Genomic DNA, 22,072 nt, shown 5'->3' on the forward strand with positions numbered 1-22,072 from the left:
TAGCCAAGGCACCCCAGCACCTAGGCAGGGAAAAAAGGAAATCCTGGCCTCAATATCAAGCAGCCACAGAGCTGAAGACATTTGATTTTTTATGTTCTATCAGATGATAAGAGCTGGTCTAGATGAAACAGGTAACCCAAAATGTACATTTATTCAAAATTTTTGTTAGAAGACACTTTACATGCAAAGCTCACTTACATCATAATTCATTCTCATAATACCTGAATTGGCCACAAAGAATTAAAACCAGTGCCATCTGTTTCTACGGAAATATTTTATTTGATTTTTATTAAATGCAGATGCTGTCATGCTATTTAAAGACAAAATTCTTGATTAGGAGAAGAAGAGAGCAAAAGCATTTGCTAAGAATTTTTTAATAACATATTTTCAGTTCTTTAAAGATTAAACCTTACCGTTTCCTTTTTGTTGAGAGAGTTGTTTACAAATATTTGTACAAAGTTATAATACTCTCCAGTGCCTCCTGCAATTTTCTTTTATCATTGATCTAAAGCAAACTCTTTCCAGCCAACTTGCTCTCCAAAGACAGACACATATTTCTCACATTAAGTATTTTGGAAGATTTTTGTTTTCCTTTTTAGTCCAAACTTAAAGTAACAACTTAATATCAGAAAAACTATCCATGTTCAAAGCCAGAACAATGACATACCTATTTTAAGAGAAAAGCTAATGAAAAATATTGAAAATATAAAATATATCCTGATACTTTTAATGAGTTATATTAGTTTTAAAACTTAGTTACATAATTATTTTAATTCAATTTTATCTGATTTTAACCATAAAGCCTGTAACAACCTCTTTCATAATTTTTAAAACCTTGCTCCTTAAACTCAGAATATCTCAAAAGAAGCTTTGAAGTAGAAAAGACAAAAAGTAGACAAAAAAGAAAAGCAAACCTTAAATTCATGGGCAGCTTTCACTGACTTCAGTAAGACTAATGTTAAATATGTCATACATTTTTTTCATGAGTATATGTTTGTACTGCCGTGTTTCTTGTTTAGGAAAAAATGCACCCTTACCATCAGTATTTTTTGCATTGTTTATGTGCTTGAAAATAAAAGAAGTGCTTAAGTGTTTCACTCTGCTAAAACTCCAGGCCCTTCAACACCTTTTAAAGATTATTAGGGATTTCTTACAAAGCATGTATAAAGCTGTTTCCTTCATGCATACTAAGTAGATTATTTTAATAGTTTAATTCAGACTAAATTAATTTATATCTATAGCTAAAAGTAAAAGTTCTAGTTTTAAGCAGATGTACTAGTCATAGGACAAAAGTCATAAAAAAATTTCATTATTAGTGTCACTTTAAACACCTAAAACTTGACATGTTTAAGACTGGGACCTCCTGCAGCAGAGCTAGTACCCCACACTAGTGACAAGGGTGCTTGTCAGCTGGAGTCCACTCATGGGAGATGGAGAGAGGCAGAGGCACCCCTGTGTGAAGTTTAAAATAGTTGTGTGTCCAGCTGGGAGCCACTTAAGAGGTTTCACCATGAAAATTGCATCTATGATTCTTGTAAACAAAAAGCAGTGCAATATAAAAATGGTTTGAATTTCTTCTAAATCTTCACAAATTGTGTAGAGAGAATGCGGAGACACTGAGGTCTCTTTGTCACTAAAGAACGAGCCAAGTCCATCCCGAATGTTGTACTGGAGAGTCTAAAATTGTGAGTCCTGAGGGCAGATATCTGTTGTGACACACTTAAATTCATGCTGCCAGACGTTTACATCTAGCAACAACAAAAAGGATTGATTTATCTTACGCTTCATGGTGGTCTGAATTTACCTGCTAATCATGTCCAGATATTCATTATAGTATCACAGCAGTCCCTGGCAAAGGGACTGGCTGTTTACCTTGTGGCAGGCAGTGGTACTACTTGTATGAAATGCTGTTCAGCAAGGGGTCACAATCTGCCCTTTGTGGATTTAGAGACCAGGTATTTCATCTTTATCAAGCACATGTTTCCATCCCATTCAAAGGAGGAGTTCTTCATTAGGAGAAGAAAACAAAAAAATATGTTTTCTAAGATTTTCTCAATAATGTGAATTTCCATTTCTTCTGATGCAAACAAAGAGCAGAAAAAAAAAGACAAGAAATGTCCTCAAAATCAGGAAGCGAGGGTGTGACAACTGTAAGATGTATTCTCACATGCACTCAAAAACTGTTGAAATATCTCTGCACAAACAACTGATTACATGGGTGTCTAAGCAGACTTTGCAAAAAGCCTGCTTTCCATGAAACTTTCAAGATTATGCACAAATCATGCATTTGTTCTGTTCAATCCTCCATCATCTGGTGTAAATATTTCTTATTTAAAGGGTGGACTATATGATGATAAAGTTTTACAGACTAATAAAAGACCATAGCCAAGATTTTAAAAAATGACTAATGGTTTGGGTGACTTTTTGTTTTGCGTATCCAACCTGAGACCCTTTCCAGGACCTTATTTTCAGTAAGAGACAGCTAAGAATTTTGTGTTAATGAGGTAATTTTGAACTTGAGAAGCTGAGCAATCAAAGGCAAATATCAGTGAAACACAAAGTGCTCCTGAGACCATAAACAATCTCCCAAAAAGTAACAGTATGAAATGTATTTGGACAGCAATAAAAAGAAGTGGTAAAAAATATTACAGTAAAAATACTGTCGATACTCACTCTGAATTTTGGAGATAATTTCTAAAATATACTGTTGGGATTGGTCTAGTTTGAGAAAGATGTCTCAAGCTACTACAGGATTTTTATTACATGTATCTCCTTTCAATCCACACTGTTAATCAAGAGAAAGTGTATTAAAAATATATAAAAAAAGCAAGGAGCATCAACAACTGCAGGGGGGTGGTAACATCTTGAGAAGAGTAATGTACATGCTTGAAACTAAAACAGCTCACAACCTTAAGAAAGACTTGAAGAGTAAAAAAGTAAGACCCATTGGGAGGAGATATGGACAACTGGGAGTGCTGTTTGGAGCTGTTGCTCTGTTTCAGCATCAGAGTTGCTGACAGTGAAAAAACGCATTGCTTTCTTTCAGTAATGGCTGCCATATGTCTCAGATTTAATTCGAAGCAAGGTCTGTTAAGCATCAAGCATGTGTATAGTTCATCACCAGCAAACCCAAGAGTACACTGCAAGCAGAGCTTATTCATTAGCCCTGAGGATTGCTCCATTTAGCAAAGGCTGCAGTCCACACTCTCTACTGCCTAAATTTGGGCAGTACTTTACCAAAAAGCTATGCGCCTTGTTCCACAGGACAATCAGTTCATCTGAAACAGGCCTTGAATTATCTTCATGGTTACTAGAGGAAAGGTAACATTTCAAAATCTGAAGACAATAAGCCCAGTTTGTGTATCCTTCAACATATACTCCAATAGTAGCTCCAGACTTCTTCAGTGGAGTGCTGACTTCTACTCAGGGTTCAGTCTGCTTCTTTCACTTCTGATGACCAGCACGTAGACATCTCTCTTTCTGCATTGTGGGTCTGAGTTTTACCCAGAGTCAAAAAGACAAAACTTCTATTTCCAAACAGTTCCCTGATCACCAGACGGTGATATATCTCAATTAATAATATCTGCTGCTCCTTTTAAAAAAAAGCCTCAAAAGGTCAACAAGATCAAAGAGTCTAAAATAAAGCAGATGACTGAGCCCTTCAGGCTAGCCCAAGGGACACTGCAGGCAGATCAAAGGGCCAGGCCAGATGCTCCAGACCCTGCTTCTATGGATGTATTTTACTCTACATCATTCCTAGTGAACGCAAGAAATTAAAACAAAACAGACTTAGGAGAAGGAATGCTGCACCACTCCTAAAGCCTAGAATTACCCACTTAGACCTCTCAGTGGAAGAAATTGCATTTCTTATTTAAATAGGCATTTTTTGTGCATATGCAGGCAGATGAAGTGTAGGGAATTTACCTGGGGAGCTTTCAGTTTAGATCAGAATACATTGCTGAAAGACACCCTGGAGAACAGATTGACTGGCTTAATTTGTTAAACGGAGATGTCACCTGACCTCCTGTTTATATAGGATTTAGGAAGATAAGATCCTATTCTAAAAGTCCAGAAACAAAACTCTAGTGATTTACTTTTTGCACAACTTCACTCCCTTGTAAAAACCACAGTGGGAACTGAGTAGCTTAACTTAAAGAGATCATTGCAGAGCAACACATTTCAAAAAAGAACAACTATGGAAAAGGGCTCAACTTTTATGAGAAATATACTGGTCTTCTGAATATGCTTCATTAAGTAATTTTTTGGCACTCTGTTCTCTTTCTCTCTGTTTTGAACTCTTTACCACAGTGACACCATAAGGTTCCATGACACAATGCCAAGATCTGGTATTTGTCTTGGCTTGCTAGGTTTACTTTACCTACCATGTAAATGTTGCTGTCAATCTCTTACTTTAGTTTGTTTTCATGCTTTCAACAATTTCAACACTGAAACAAATCTGTGCTACCCAGGGTAGCAAGCTTAGATTTTTAAAATGCTAAATGTATCTTAAATTAAATATCTAATACGCATTTATCAATTACACACATATATAGAGTTACTGGGCCCACATGTGGCTATTTAGATGATTTATATTTTCCAGACATTTACCAGTAAATTAAAACATGTATCAGTGTTTGGATGCCCATTCTGTAAACCCGCAGTTTTGAAACATAGGCCATCAAGGATTAAATATTCTGAGATAACATAAGGATAGTGAAAACAAGCTGTTTTCACTATCATTTAATTATATCCTCATCCTTAATTTATGTTAACTTCTGTTTTCTTATTTTCTTCTGTTGTTAAAAAGTCCAAAAATATTTTAATTCGTCTTCATCTTGGATCCCTACAGATTACCAGACGTTGAAACTTATATGAAGTTCTGCCCTCTAAAATAAATGACAAGGGTTTCATAAAAGAGAACTCCCACAACTTAATGAAAAAAAAAAAATTCCCCTTATAGTAATGCTCTGCTATAGTGATTTTGCCACATGAGAAATTCAAGGTTCGGGGCTTTTTTAATATTTAGAAAGAAAAGCCAAATGGCATAAGCTATATGAAAACTCAGGTCTTATTTTCCATTAATTGTAGCAATTTTTGTTCTAATTTTTAATGCAGATACTCTGGGGAAATACTGAAATTAAACATTAAACTATGTGATTTTTATTTTCTTAAATTGCGATATCAGTCATTGTTTCCAAGAGCTGGCGTTTCCCAAAGCACTTGAGTTTTCTTCCAGAGTCCCGACTTCAAGCTCAAATCTCACTCACCATGACCACTCCAGTCACTGATTATCCTTTCAGATGGAACCTGTTGAAACTAAGTCTTTACAGTGTAGATGAAATTCCTCACCACCCAGCACTGTGATGCAAACAGACACCACCTTTTTGTTTGAGGACAGCTCTGGAACCCATCTCCAGGGAGAATTCATTGTCCATCCCTGTCCCAGAACCGTGCAGTGCTCCAGAGCCCTAAGTAATCAAAGGGGTGTTCTTCAACACTTTCTGCTCTTTTCTTAGATGATTCCATGCTCTTCATGGTGGCAGCTGGGAATCCCAGCAGTAAATGCTTAGTTCCCTTCTGCTTTCTGTGTATAATATATACCTCAGCTCAAGGCTGTGATTTTCATTAGGAACAACATACCTTTCCTTCTTTTGAATCGAGAGTGGGAATAAAAATAGTGCAGGGGATGATTCTTCTTACCCAAACCTAGGAACTTGAATAAAAAAAAGAATTCATTATTTACACATGTAGATGTTTTACATATTTGACGCACGTACACGTTTTTACACAAATTCGTCTTAAATCAGTGCAGCATTGCACACAATCTTGAGAACTTATTAGTCCTACTGTTTATTTTTTTGATGGCAAAATGGCTGTAATGATGAAAGCTGAATGAGAAGTTCAGGAAACATTTATTCATTGAGTTTGGAAACCAGTGTGCATAGTAAGATGGATGGCAAAATCACATGATGTGATACTGGAAAGATGATGGAAATATGAAATTTGATAATTGTTTATCTTCAAGACAGCTTATTGTTAAATCAGTTTACAAGATATGGAGTTTCTAAAGACTTCCAGTACTTCTGTCTGAAATACTATGCATGTTTCAATAAAAGCATTATCAATAGAAATATATATTTTACAAGTATTATTTAATAAGTTCCAAAGTGTCTTTGAAATTATTTGAATATATGCTCTAATCAGGTGGACCAAATACCACAACAGTCTTGTATGCATTGCCCCACACTAGGACTCACAGAATAAAGACAGATTTTACATGTCTGATGAAGAACAGAAGACTAAAGTGAGCAAATTCTTTAGTATTAAGCAGCTAGTTAAGTTTTCTGGCAAATAAATGTGCTAAAATTCAACCATTTAAAACAATGTAGGATTTTTTTTCACTAACTTTAAAAAATATTTTTAAGCATCTCATAACAATGGATTTAGACACTGTAACTCAAAATATCACCAAAGAGCGCTTTCTTGGAGGAAATGAAAACTCCACGATCGTTTATATCTTTCCTTATGAGAGGGGTTTGCTTTGCCCTCTTTTGTCAGAACAGCAGTACTTTTTCCCAAATAAAGTTTACCTCTTCTTCAGAAGTCAGGTGCATTTGACCAAATCCCTTTGTTTCTACACTGTTATATGGACCATAAATAATATTTCTCCTCTCATGTATTTCCCTAATTTCTTCACTGCCTTCTTAATTAGACTTTCTTTTCTGCTTTTCTTTAACAATTTCAGATTAAAAAGGTATGTATACTATACCACAGAGGTACTACATAAGAGGGATTATTCTTTAAAAACATTCTACTAATCAAAACTTGTTAAAAATATTCTGCTACCTGATCTATAGATTAAGAATCCAAATTAGAAAGAGGAAAATAATTCACCTCCCAAAGTATGTAGAAGGGGTTATAACCACAAAGCATCATGGTTTATAACACTAAAAAGTAGCAATATGTACATTTTTAGATATTTTGGTGCCCACTGAAACCCTCAGCACCTGATAATAAAAGTATACCTTTATAAATTAATGGAGGGATAAACAAACAAACAAAAAACAGCAGATAGAAGCTTAAGGGTCCACAAAAGCATGAAACTGAGAGCAACTTAAAGTACCCAAACTGAAATTTTTAAAGCAAAGTGTTCATGTTATTTAGTGGGCACAGCCTTGAGCACATCAATCTCACTTTTGAATTCATTCAAGTTGGGCACTTCAGGCAGGTCACCTCTCTGAGACAGCAGCTGGGATCTTTCTTGTGGTTCCAGTGTGTGTAGATATGGGCACAGTTACTTCCTGTTTAGCCCACATTCACAGTCATCTCAGAACCCGGGTACAGTGTGATAAAAAGTGTTCAAGCCTCTAAAGCTGCTTTTCTTTACATAATGAAGTGATAATTTGCCCTGGTACTTGAACCTGACCTTTCTACCTTCAAGGTGAGGAGTGTCCTAAAGTACAGTTAGCACTCCTTTTCTTTCTCTGTGCTAACTGATGTTGAACTGTTCAGACTAAGTAGAAAAGAGAGTTATTTATGTATGAAAGCCTTAAGGCTACCAATTAAGTTTTTTTCTTACAGATAGAAAGTTTTTTAACCTAACCTAAGTCTTTTAACTTTTTTAGTCTAAATCTGAAAAAAAATTCAGAACCAAAATGTCCTCCATGAGCATTCTGTCCACTAGGATGGTAACATGTTTGCCAGTGCTGTCCCCACATGGGAGAGTTAGATGGGATGGATCTCTGACTTCACTACTTAGTAAATCACAAGTGTTAAAATGGGAGCAGATTTGCACAAGTCAGCTAAGGTATCGAAAGAAAGATTCCACAGTTTCTGCCTATGGAATCGACATCCAAATGTCAGCTGAGTTAAGAGCCTGTATCATGGGAGTTGGAATTATGGATGGGAACCTGAATGGAATTTTCCACATGAATGTCATGCTAAATTCTTCAGATGTACAACTGGTTATTAAAATTGATATTGTTCCCCACTGGTTGCTAGTATTCCTAGAATCATAGATTCACAGAAATTATAAATAAGTTTGAAGAAACATCTGAAGGTTGTTTAGTTCAACCTCCTTCTAAAACTAAGGCTAACTTCAAAGACAAATCTGTCCCTCAGGGCACTGCCCATGCAAGTTATGAAAATTTCTGAGTATGGAGAGTCCACAGCCTCCTTGGGAAATCTGTGACAATGCTTTATGAACTCACTGTGAAGAATTTTTTTGTATGCCCAGCTCAAATTTCTCTTTCTGGAACTTTTTCTTTGCCACCATTCCCTTTGATCGTGCACCCTGGAGGTGGACACTTTTTCTATAGCACTCTTTTAGGCAGTGGAAGACTGGACTGAGACATATGGTATATTCAGAGAGGCTAAGGGAAGTACCTTGGCATTACCTGGAAAGAAGAAGGCTGAGGGAAGCTCTCTTAACAGACCTACATCTTAGTGACTCTTCACCAAACTTCACTTTGCTTTTCAATCTCACAATTTCTTCCATCTTCAATCTATGCTTGTTACAGCTGTACATGTAACAACTCAGACTGCCTTTCTGAAAGATGTTTTGCTGTTTAGTCCCCAGTTGTCCAAATAAGTTGGTTCATGCTAAACAACTACTTATTTATTGCCTTTCACTAAAACCAAAGGTTTGCAGTAGAGATAGGACCCTGCCAGGTTCCTTGCTCTAGAAGTACAGCTCTATTCAACAGCTCACTCTTTTCATGATCCATTTGACTATGCTGGATTTATAAAGCAGTAGGGGGCATAAAGGATTTTAGTCCAAAAAATTCTTGTGTGTCTGCCTGTTCCTTCTAGGGAACTTCTGCAATTAACCTAAGATAAAAATTATCTTTTAAATCAGACAATGCTTGTCTACTTGAAAGGTAACTGCATCTTTGCAAATGGCTGTGCAACACACTTGCAGACCAGTTTCTAAAATTCCATGGGTAACGCTTTTGTCGGTGGCATTTGTATATTGTTGTTGTAATACCTCCTTATATTTGTAGCAAAGTTTCCTTTTTACATCTGCTTTCCAATTCGTGTCTTTCCTAGAGTTCTTAATTATTGTGAGTTCTTCCACATGAAACTTCATGTGAAAGTTTTATGACATATTTAACAATTTTGACCTTAAACAAGGAGGAACATGCTATGGTGCCGTGCCGGCTAGCACGCTGTCACGGGCACCGAGCAATCTTCTGCCTGCCTCAAGCGAGGACAGACGGAGGCCGACCATGGTGCAGGAGGGCTGGCGAAGCACCTGCTTGGGTTTGCCTTGCCCATCGGTGGTGAGGGCGTGCAAGGAAGCAGGAAAAAACCGGAGGGACTTCCTTGACGGGGAAGGGGTTTATGTGGGAGCAAAATCCACACGGAAAAGACCAAGCCGCGTGGCTTGCAGGGTCACGTACTCCCACAATTGGGGCATTGGTTACACACAGTAACCAATGGAACATCAGCCAGGGGGTGTTACCGAGGCGGGGAGAAGGGATTACAGCAAAGGGACAAAGGGGTAGGCAGGGAGGAGTAACAAGGACCAATTAACAACCGAAGAACATAGAACTCTCTGGAAATACAATCAAATATGAGAAATAAGGGGAGGGGAGGGCTGCCGCCCATGGTAAGGCACAGATTTATGTATTTTTCACAGCCTTTTGAATGCTCAGGGCTTTTGGGCTGAGGCAGCATCAAACCAATGGACCTTTGGGTCCACTTGATCCAGCTGACCCTGGCTTTGGCCATGGTTCACCGCAACAGGAACACATATTGTAAGTAAATTGTATAGCTATACTATAGGTTGCATAGTATGTTGTTCTAGATTCAAGCTAATTTACCCATTCCACTGTCTCCATGCTAGTGCAGCTCAGTTATCTGTTCACATTGCCTGCTTTTAAGTAACATGTTTGCACCTGTACACATAGGCATTTCATAGTATGACCAGGTTAGGTGGAAACAGGGATGTGTGCATCATGTTTTTCAGTTTCCAGAATACTGAGGGATTTATAACCACGGTCTATCACTTTCCTTCCCAGGAAGGGTAGAAATTGCAAGTTATAGTGACTCGGTTTCCAAGGCATTAGCTCTGCTAAGTATTCCCCAATATCTAAATTTCTGCATAGTGTCTAGAAAATCATTTATGTTGCTTCCATAAAATGAGAGCTAAGGAACAGGTATATTGTTGCCTGTTTCTGTAACATATGAGATGGTGAACTTAAACAGTCTCTGTAGTGATTTAGAACACTTCATTAGTGCAAAGCAGAAACCTGAGTTTTTGTGCCTCATAATATGAAAGAAGAAATATAGTGGCCCATCTCTCCTTTAGCATGTACTTTTTTTTTCATAAATAGCATGACAAGCAAGTTGCGCAATGTCATACCTCCCCAACTAACCATGAATGTCTGAACCACAGAAAAGAGATGTTCAAGATAAAAATGTACTGCCAAATGCCATTTTCTTTTACTTGGCTGAGTGCTCATTGCAAGCTGTAAAGGTTCCCTAGTTTCTGCGGGAGGTCATTGGTACCATTTGCTATTTTGACAGAGGGCTCCCTTCTATTTTATCCCTTGAACAGAACATCAGAATGCCTTGTAGACATCTGTGGATGCTTTCTTTGCAACATAAGCATATGTAGAAAATATCCTCAACAAGTTCTAATCTATCATGAAGTGGACTGTTCTCAGGCTCACTGTTAATACCTTTTTATTTTGCATAAAAGTAATTGGTTTGCAGAAACAAGCTGAAAAGAAGAACACATTTCTGTTGTGTTGTTAGATCAGAGCAATCAGGAGACAAATCTCATTAACAGTTTGTGCTCTAGGAGTCTTAGTGTATAGTTAATTTTTCTATGAAGGGAACAGTTGGGTTAAAAACTCTCTGGAAATGGTTAAATACCATATCCTGTACATTTTTCTTTCCTTGGGGAGTTTTGCATGCACTTCCTTCTTCTTTTTCTATGTTATAATGCCTAGGTGCTATTCCACAGTGATTCGCATTCTGATGTGTTCCGAAAGCCCCAGATTTAGATTTCATTCTTCTATGAAAATTCTAGCCTACTTGTAACAAATTTTGCTGTCAATTCTTCCTGTATGTGGGTAAAAAAGCAGCAACATTTATGAATTTCAAAATGAAAAAAAGCGAGGGAAATATTTATATTGTTTTCTGAATCTCTCCTTTTGATTTAGTCCCAGGTTTCTTTGTGAATTGTGTTTTGATTTTGGACATCTGGAATTGGCAACATGTCAACTAAATGGTTCGGTGTGAACTGGTTTGGGGTTTTTTTCAGAGGTGATAGCTTCTGCTTTTGCCATAGAAACTAGCAAAGTTTCTGTTTGAGTGTTTAATAGTCTAGTAGTTGAAAAGAAAATAGTACCCGTGGGATGATCTGTGCTTGCAAGCAAGCCACTTACAGCTCTCAGTTACTAACACATTTATTTTGGTGTGTTCCAGGATGCTGACAATATTTGGACTATTTATTGCTGGGTAGAATATACTACCATGTCTTTACCATGTGTAACTGCATTTTACTCACCACCTGTGGTTTCTGAGAGATTCCACTGTTCTTTTGACTACACTAAAGCATTAATTTGCATGTTTTCATAGTGCCGTGATTCCCATCCTGCAAACTTCATAAGGCTTCGATTAACTGGCCAACACAAGTGTAGTGATGCATGTTAAATTATGTTTACAAACATATTGAAACTTCAAAGTAGAGAAAACAGTTTATTTAACCTTACAATAAATTTTAATAATAATAGAATAGCTTAGATTTTCTTGTCTTAACCTGATTTTTTTTTCATTTTATAATAGAAAGAAACATAGTTGACAATGATAAAGACAAAAGAACACTATTTGATATGTTTTATTCTCTACAGTCTGGTTAAAAGTAGCATGCAAGTAATTGAATAAAAATATTTGTATATATGATTTATTTTGAAATAACCATTATACCAGCAATGAATAAAAATCTTACCAAGAAAGTTAAATGAAAGTATGACAAAAAGAAGAGTAAACAATTTTTAACCTGATTTTTTTTTCCTTATCTTTCACATATTCCATTAATTTAAGAAAGTCATAGGCTCTGAACAGATATTTTCATAAATTTTAAATTGTTCAAGGATTGTGAAATCATTTGTAATGGGTAACAATACATAAAAGGCATGATAATTAGGAAAGATGGACAGGAATCTTGTATTTACACAGGCCAGCTGATACTGCTCAGTATAACCCATGATGAAACCCACCTGACTTCCCTCTGAGTCTGGAACCTGCTGGCATGTATTGCATGCATGGATATAGATTTTTATGAAGTTGAATCTTTTTCATCAGCTCACCTAGCCAGATGAAGGCATATTTTGCACCAGATTTGGTAATTCTTGTGCTTTCTAAATAGAGCCATTTGTAAAAAAAATATGCACACGTTCCTTTAAGGTTGCCAAGTGCATGCTAAATATTAACAAACAGAATGGATAGTAGGCAGATTGACACTTGCTTTAAGGCATATCCTAATTTTAAAGCACTATCATGGTGTTTTATTCCTGTAGTTACTCCCCCTGGAAGGGAACTGGATGATCCCAGGTATCTCACTCCAGTGAAATCTCAGCAGCCACCCGGAGGCAGTTGTACATCTCCTGTGGCAGGTCAGCCCGAGTGAGGTTGTTTCCATCCAGGCGCAGATGTGTGATCTTGGAATAGGTCATTGGTCCAACTACCTTACAGAAGCTGCTCAATGGGAACTCTGAAGCAAAGGGAATAGAAATAAGAGGAGTGAATAATTAGGAAAAATAGGACAAAACCATTATTTTTCTGTTCTTTTTGATTTCAGTTGGAAATTGTGACCTTAATTCATTATACTATTTTCAGTATTTTGCATTAACATTAATGTAAATCCCCATAAGTATATTGGAACTTGAGGGACTTGTGTTGGGAGAGGTTCTTTCCACTAGTTGTGAGAGGTTCAGAATTTCAAGACTGAGTTTTTCAAATGCCATTTTCTCCCAGTACAAATTTGACTTTTAGACTTTAGATTTTATATAGAGGTCTAATCTGGCATTTAGATAATAGGAAAAATCAGTCTCCAGTAAAACTGGAGATGCAGAGAGAGGAATCAGTCATGTTGGGTACATTACAATGGAAGGGTAAAACTGTTATGTAAGATATTGAAGGAAGTAAAATGTTTATGAAGAAATTGAAATCATGATACATGCCTAAAGAACAGGCAGTCTAATGGGTGTCTGTGTATCTTGTATGTATTTTATTTGATTTACCTGTTTCAAAAAAAATTCGGGTTGGAGAAGAGTTTTGCTTTTAAATCGTGCAGCTGAACCTTTCCACATCAGGATTAGAGGGTAAGTATAAATGCAAAAAATGCTTATAAAAATATTTATATGTATTGCAATTTATATGTCATGATTTATGTGGTCTCTATTCAGTTGAGGTATTATTTGGTTCACATAATACCAGACAGATCTTGAACAGAAATCTGTCTTGTATCCTATGATCAGTATTAACTGTAAGCTAGAAACTACGTGCGTCACTGAAATTCTCTGCTCAGTATGCAGAGAACATATATACCCATTATATAGACCTCTTTCATGCAGAGAAGATCTACCCTCATGAGAGAATGTATGTGAATAAATCCAATGTCCCCTGCATACCACATTGTGTAATTTTTCAAAGAGGGTCTTCATTCCCACCTGTGTTTCCTTTGAGTCAGAGAGGGGATTAGTCTATTGAAAAGCTCCATAACTACTAAAGAAGCAGTCTGAGACTTGTTCTTCTTCAGAACACTGAAATCAGATGAATTCACACAGAAGATATTTTAAAAGGTTAAAGGGACTCCTTCAATGAACTCATGCATCCCATAATTTCTGAGACATCAAGTTAGTATTATCAGAATCAAATGCTATTTGATTTACCAATCATAAATCACCTTATGTATCTTTTTGATCTGGCTACTTAACTCATCTAAGAAAATGTGATCAAATTGTAGTACCAAAGGAAGTGGAGGAAGTACCTTTCAAACCTCCTCATTAACTTTTGGATTAACGTTCTTCTAATTGGATTCTTCCAGAACTTGTGTTACAATAATTTTCTATCACTGATGAAACATGGCTTTTGTAAACTAAGTATAAATGTACAGGCAGCTCTTTAGAGCATAAGAGCTTAGGTAATTTTTGGAGAGATATATGATGTTAAGAGTGGGTAAAAACTCATGTATCTTCCACAAAATAATTTATTTTGAGAGGGGTTAAGGAAATATAATTCTAAAGGCATATCTTGATCAGCAGTTTGATTAAAGCAAATCAAAGCAATTTCCTAGATTGAGTGTAGTGTGCAGCCTTGTTTTGGAAGGGTGAGAGATGAACAGCATCCTTTGGGCAGCCCATGTTGTAATATAGTAAAATTTTATGACTTCAGACCAATTCTGATACTCTTCTGGTTCAGAATGTACCAGCAGAAGCAAACTAATGATTCTTGTGCGTTAAGATCATAAAATCCTAGATGTTTATAGGATTATGTCTGTGTGGAATTTTGCTGAGTGAAAACATAAATTCCTGAGATTTTAACTCATTTTCTTGGGGTATAGGCTATACCATTGACCATTTAGTTCCAGTTTTCTTCAGATAACTTGGGTTTAATATGTAAAATTTAAAATAAGCATGAATTCTAATATCGATTTCTTCCATTGTCTTGTCATTCAAGAATGACATGGTAAATATAGTTTTGCTGACTAAAAACATTTAAAAACTTTATAAATTTAAATTTTAGGGTTTTTTTCCATATTGTTACTTTTGAGCGTAAATGCTAACATTTGGTTGCAAAAGAAGACATGCTTATACAAGATGGATAGATGGTTAACTACTCAAAGGATGTAAACCTCATACATGTAAACCACAAAATTTAACTGTGTCACCAAAATTCTGATCTGTGCTGTCTTTTTATGAGACTAAAACCACTTGGGAAGTGGATGGAGATCTTGTCCTCACAGAAATCAAATGAACTCTGTCAGGGACCTCAGTGTGATTTTGCTCCATTATTTGGTCCGCACCGTTTGAATGTGGGTGTTAATTTTTTATACTCCTCATATAATTTGCAGTTGTTAAAAGCATATTAAAAAATGTTTCATTTTAATTGAAGTCTCCACTAGCAGAAAATAAGTGAGTTTTGTGAGTGCACTTGATGAGCTGTTACCTGTATAATCTATATGAGGAACTGCAATCCATGAGACTAGAGCACTAGTGGTATAAAATATCTCAGTAGTTTACCTCCTCTTTTGTTACACTTATTAATGTTGCAGGTGAAAAAATGTCTTCCTGAATTTATAAAATTCAGGTTCAGAGGCAGTGTACCTGGAAATTTTTCCAAATATTTTCCCAACTCAGAGTTCTTGCATAAGCTGGATACCGAGAGAATAAGAAGTATTGGATGAAAAATTGGGTTTTCATCTTACAGTACAGTGGGCAGTCCTAACAGGATTTGAAGTTCTGTAGTCATTATTCTTGGTCTGTTGTCCAGTAGTCGCATGTGAAACATTTGTAGACCGGTCATGTCAAAAAAATCCTTTGGGAATTGCTAGAGCGAGCCAGGTAAAAGACCATAAAGCACCTCCACAAGTCTGATTAGAACAAGCACAATTATGGTGTATTTCCTGATCCAGTCAATGGACTGGAGCAGAATATATAGTCTCTTGACTGTCCTCTGGAACATTTTCATATTTCCCCTTTTATACTCCATTTACATGGTGTAATCCCATTACTTCCTGGGATTTTGTGTGGAAGCAATGATTTTCTCCTTAATCCCTTACAAGTATAAATGATATATGGAGAAGTCCATCTTTGGACCCTTTTCTTGTTTCACTGAACCTCTTTGATTTTAGCATTTTTTTTCCATCTTGCAGAGTTTCTTTTTGGCTTGAGGGAGATATAGTAAATTAAAAACTCTGGAGAAGTATCTTTATGTTAGGTCTCAGTATAATGAAAACTTCAAACTAAGTAAGCATTATCTGAAAGATTACACCTGTTGTGTATTTTAGGACAAATTATCATTACTCCTTATACAGAAGTCTCTCACTGCATATGTGTGCTATGGGGCCACTGTATGGAAAAGAAGATGGCCTTGTTTACAGTCATCCTTACACAAATTACTGGTAAATTATAATAATTTATTAAACAAAGAAACTGGTCATTGTTTTGAGGCTAAATACTCAGAGATCAACCAACTCAATTTTCCAAGAGACTAAGCACTCACAGCTGCAGGTCAGGTGTCATGAATGGTGAAAACCAAAGGCCTTGACTGCCCTATATATAGTACTTCATTAAACTGTAATGGTTATTTCTAATTATTTTTTATCCCACATTGTCAATCAACATCTTAGGGAACTGTATATTATGCCTGCGGAATTAGATGAGAAAATTATTGAAGTCTTCTGGAATTTATGGTAAGGAAAAAACCCTGTAAATCATAATCATAATCTTGCATCAATCCATACAGCAGCAATGACAGAATAGCAGTAGCAGGTGAACACCCACTCCCCACACCATCCCCCTGGAAATGCAGCTTTCCATGAAAAGCTAAAATTGTTATCATAGTTCCTGACTCTGAAGTCCTTGGAAAAGTGAATAGCAGCCAAGCTTGGTACCTGGGTATGTTGCAGAAGGCTCAGATCATTCTAAGGAGGGAAAAGTGCTTCATATAACTCATGAGAAATTAAAAATCATCATTGTTAACTATTTTAGGAGTGGCAGAGTATCTGGTAGAGTTCCACAGGTTGCTGTACATAGTGCCTTAGGTGGGAAGCATTAACTTATTGCTTCCCCTCATCAAAACAAGGAACTGAGATGCACGAGAAAAAAAAAGCCGCTGAGAAAAATGAAACATAGTAAATACAAAACATTTCAAAATGTCTTGCTCTTAAGCCTTGATGGATACCAGAAGGCAAACAGAAGGGAGGATTTTGTGGTTTACTTTCTGTCAACCAGCAAGATTATATAAATCCTCCTGCAGAAACACTGTCATGACACATCTCTCTCTCCATCAGGGATTACCACTGACAGGGGTGCAGCTGGAGAGCTTCTGACATGGTGGTGAGGCTTCTCCAGCTCTGCAAGAGCTCCTTGTCAACCCAGGAATGGGACAGCCTTGTAAAGGCCCTGTCTCAGCAGAAACCTCTGTGGTCTCATGCAAGGTGTGGCATTTCTTGACCTCAGAAGGAACATTTTTCAAATGATAAGTGAATGGAGACCAGCTTGCCACCTTATCATATGATGTGGGAAATGGGAATGAAAAGAAAGAACAGGGGCAGCTCCTTGGATTTCAAGATAGGTTTGGAGGGATACTGCGTGAGACAAGAGAGGAAAGAAACAAATGCAGTTGCTTTGATGTATATTTTTCACTGAGTCTTGTGCCTGCTACCTTATGAGTTTGTTGTCGTCTCCCTTTCTCCTCCCTCCAGCACTTTGACTACCAGCTCCTGTAAGGTTACCATAGTCAGATCCTCACCTGACATCTCTCTCTTTTTGTTGACTTAAGAATTCTGAACATCTTTTGCACTGATCAAACATTTCACAGGTTTTTTTTCCTGAATTATATAAGACAACTCCATTTGCTTCTATATGGTTACTCCAGTTTAGATGAGATGAGAATTTGAGCAATAATATCCACATTAGTATGAAACTAGAAGTTTCTCTCTTTAAGTATATATTGAATGGCTGTTAGGTAAATAAATGTCTTTTAACATGAATGTGGGCAGCTGTCAGGTAAATGTCAGTGTGCTAACAGTCTAGCAAGTAGTATTTTTTCAGACTGGTTCATCTATCATTTCAGATACTTGCAATGAGCATCAGTATCTAGTCTGTGGTAAACATTAATGAATATGTGTAGATTTAACTCACTGTTAATTTTGTTGACTTGGAGGTAGAAATTTTCCAGATTCTCGCTGACAGTTGGAATGCTCTTCAGCTGATTGAAGGAGAGATCCAGCTCAACCAGTGATGTGATGTTGAAGACATTACCTGGTATTCCAGAATCTGTTAATTTATTGTGGGATAAACGTAAATATTGCAGGGCTTTAAAACCTTGGAAGTACTCATCGGGAACATTGGAAATCTGGTTATTGTCAAAATACAGCATGAGCAAAGAGCGAGGCAGTCCTGTTGGTAGCTTTGTAAGTTGATTGGAGCTTAAGTCAAGATATAAAAGTGAATTCAGGCCTTTAAAAGCCCCAGAAATAGAATCTGCTTTCAGCTGGTTGTTCTGGAGGTGAATGACAGTCAGATTCATCAGTCCCTCAAGTGCACCAGGATTGACTTTTGTGATCTTGTTGTGACTTAACTGCAGATCATCTAGAGTTTTGGGGAGTGGTCCAACAGCTTCAGTCAAATTGTTGTAGTTAATGTGAAGTTTCTTCAGGTTCTTTAGTTTAGAGAAGACTCTTCCCTTAATTTTTGAATTTTCCAAATGGTTGTGATCTAGGATAAGCCACTGTAGGTCTGTTACATTGTCAAACGTGTTTTCTTCAATTCCCTCAATCATATTGTTTCGAAGATAAAGGTATTTTATTCCACTTGGTACAATTGGAATGGTTTTCAGCTTAAGATTGTCACAATACATGGCAGTAGGGTAGCTTAAAGGACAATTACATTCTGGGGCACACACTGCTGCAGATGGCCCGAAAGGATCATAACCATAATCATCTCCAGGACCATAGTCATACTGGCAAAAAATGCCACTAATCAACAGCAGAAAGACAGGTATGGAGTTTAAAGTCATCTTTCTAATGTGTCTTGTTCCTGTATGGTGAAAGGGAATAGAAAAGATATTACTTGAATTTTTTATCTCTTTCAGCAATATTTGAAATTTTATCACATAAGGATTATCATTAAAAACCAATTAGGATTCCTATTTAAAGTTTTTAGTTCAGAAAAAAAATATTAGGTTGTTAGTATTACACTGTTACTCCTATAAACTTACTGCCCCTGTCTTGTATAACCTTCCTTTGTAATGCAAAATTGCTGGCCATTCTGCTGTTGTAAGTAAAACTTTCTTTAAATCTTTCTGCATTCCTTCATTAAGTTACAGGAAAGATGATGAAGCACAAGGTTTTTAAACTTGGCTCAGAAGTTTGCAGTTTTGCTGAAGGCCATGTTCAGAGTCAGTTCAGCCATTTAAATTCTATCAAGCATTCCTAATGTGCTGAATTGTCTCATATCTAAACATGTGGCTATTTGACCTAAGTTAGAAAGAGACAGAGAAGTTAAAACTGAGGGTAATGTTCTGATGCATTGTGTGTTGTTAAGCTGTATGTAGCTTGAAACACTTTTTTCTCATGGATTATGTTCTGTAAAGCATGGTCTACTAAGGTTCATAGTAACCTAAAGAAAAAAAACTAATAGAAATATAAAGCATATTATGTTTAACATGCCAAACAACCAGTATTGCATATGTGTGCAGTGGATCTGAAATGACTGAATCTGACAGTGGATCTGAAATGACTGAATTTCACATAGTGAAAATCTTCTTGCAAATCCTCTATACAACTGATGTGTTGGTTATATTGTATGCCCATTCTAAATCCACTGAGCAATAAAACACTGGCTTCACATAGTCAGTCTTTCGGTTCACATACAGCAAAAGGACACCCTTGGTGTCCTTGGGGTTATTTGTGATTCAGTATGACTGGTGTCACTCAACTTTTTAAGGCCATACTTTTCTCATCAGATACTACACAAGATGTCAATTAATCTGTGAAGACTAGTATCTTGTTTAAACCTCTTACTGGCTAGATAGATGTTCTGCTGGAAAAGTAGGTCTACAATCAATAAAGTCAGTGAGCTTATTTTGATTTTCACCAGTAAAAGACAAGGCTCCAAGTACTCAACTACTGTTCAGAGAATGAGAGGATTAAGAAAATCCTTAAAACCTTTTTTTTTTCTCAAGTAGTTTCAGAAAGTATGTGAAGCCCGTAAACAGACCACAAGACATTGATCTCAGATCTGGGCAATCTTCCAGCAGAGTAAGTTAGTCTTGCTATTGGAATTGTTACACAGAGGACTTAAAGTGCAGGGCCATAGCTACAAAGTTTTCCCTAATTCTAAATGTCTTTGCTTCTATTGATTGATAAAAGCCACATCACATTCTAGTGAGGTAACAATCTCATTTCAAGTACCTCTAGGCAGGGCCTATTTATCTCATTCAGTACAGCACAAAGAATTTTTAAAAAATGTTCTTATGCTACCTCCACATAAGAACCCACAAAGTCTCACTGCTAGATATTAAGCTGCTGTTTTCTGAAAAAGGAATCTGATTACATAGTGTCTCCACGGTGTTGGTCCCATCATATTTACCTAATTACAAACCCAAGGATAACTATTGAAATATTAGTTGTCAGTGTAATTTTCTTTGTCTGTCTTTCGTTACCGTATGAGAGCATGCAACATGAGCATGAGCTCAACCTTCAGTCCCCTGCTGGTGTGAATAAGTACATCTTGTCTGAAAGCAAAGACTGCAGTAACACAATTAATCTCAAAATCCGGTCCTATTTAGGTACTAAACTTTAAAGAGCAGAAATCAAGTGCTTCTGTATTCAAAATACAAAAGGAGTGTAATGAACTTCTTGGACTACACTCTTTGGCTTTAAAGTGGCATTTTTTTACACATGTCCTTAATTTTACAGTTTTAAAATAACATAGACATTTTAAATTCAAATTCTATTGTTCTTCCAGTTTCAAATTATATTTATAATGCTAAGTTTCATTATTGATATAATAGTCTGACAATCCTTTAAATAGTGTACAAAGTCTAGCTGCACTGCAGAACCCTGGAAGTAATTAAAATGTTAGATAGCAAGTGTTTTGAATTAATTTATCAACAATGTTTTAGAATATATGTGACAGCTCTGTAGTTCGAGGGCATATAGGCATGCATGTGACATAAAATACCAAAGTAAATATGTGATGTATTTAACTTGTTTTATTCATACATTTCTCATTCAGGTATCTGAATGTTTCTCTGTCAGAAGTGTAAAAGGTTAATAGATCATGCTTGTTTGTTGCACTGAACTACATGAATCTAAAAGATAAAATCAGTATATATTCTTAGACATTTATCTTACAACATAAACATGCTTTAACTAATTGCCTGTGCCTGTTCTAAGCAGTTGTGTTGCAAAATACCTGTGAAAATATTTGTGAAGTTACTCAGGCACCTTGCCAAAACATACTAAAAGGTAAATCCATGATTTTGGAAAAATGCTTGCTGCATTAGAGTAGACATACTATTCAAACTACATTTGACATTGTCTATATTTCCTTAATTACAAAGTTATTGTGAAACAAAATAAATACAAAATTAACAATAAACCTTAATTCTGTAGCTAAACTTCTTATACAGTTTGCAGATTATATTTTTTAAAAGTTTCACTAGTATATTTAAAATGTGCTTTAAAATTAATTAGAAATTTTAAAATACCGTTTCCCTTTCATTGTTTATGTGATTAATTATTTAAATATAAGGATACCTTGTCTTTTTGTAGAATGAAGCAAAATGATTTAACAAATGGGGTTTACGGAGCTCTCACTAATACTATGAATGAAAAAGTAAACAATGAGTACTCTTACGAGCTTCTTTGTACTGTATATCAAATCTTTTTTGGAAGTAGAACAAAACAGACTGTAAAAAATTGCAACACTGATGTACAAAATATGTGAAGTTGTTTTAAGGAAACTGAGAAAGCGAATCAACTAAGCAACTGTTGATTTGTGCTCAATTTACAAATTGGCAAACTTATCCTGTCATGTTTTCACGTTCCCATTGCAGCTACATTTAAACAGCTGAACATTACCGTTAAAACATGCAGCAGCACTTACCTTACTGCCTTGAAGCTGCTTTCCTTAATTCCCAGAGCAGATGCAATAAGAGACTGTATCAACCAATATATGCTCTAAACAGTGTCAGGAGGTAAAAGTCTGCCAGATCCTCTGTGTTACAAGAGGGAAAAAAAAAGCCCTAGTCACGCTGTTCTCTGAAGCTGCTATGTCATCATGGTGATCTTGTGGTGTGGCATGTACAAAAATGCAGCTCTCTAATG

At 36.4% G+C, this 22,072-nt stretch overlaps 1 protein-coding gene across 1 annotated transcript; it reads right to left on the minus strand.

Moving 5' to 3' along the window:
- Positions 1-11,713: 11,713 nt before the first annotated feature.
- Positions 11,714-22,055, minus strand: LUM (lumican). Its single transcript, XM_068999982.1, has 3 exons — positions 21,852-22,055; positions 17,880-18,776; positions 11,714-12,724 (listed from the first exon to the last, which is right to left on the minus strand). Exons 2-3 carry the CDS (start codon positions 18,754-18,756, stop codon positions 12,570-12,572), a joined length of 1,032 nt encoding a protein of 343 aa, XP_068856083.1. The 5' UTR covers positions 18,757-18,776; positions 21,852-22,055; the 3' UTR covers positions 11,714-12,569.
- Positions 22,056-22,072: the final 17 nt, after the last annotated feature.

Source organism: Aphelocoma coerulescens, chromosome 1A (assembly GCF_041296385.1).
Source record: "Aphelocoma coerulescens isolate FSJ_1873_10779 chromosome 1A, UR_Acoe_1.0, whole genome shotgun sequence".
Lineage (NCBI taxonomy): Eukaryota > Metazoa > Chordata > Aves > Passeriformes > Corvidae > Aphelocoma > Aphelocoma coerulescens.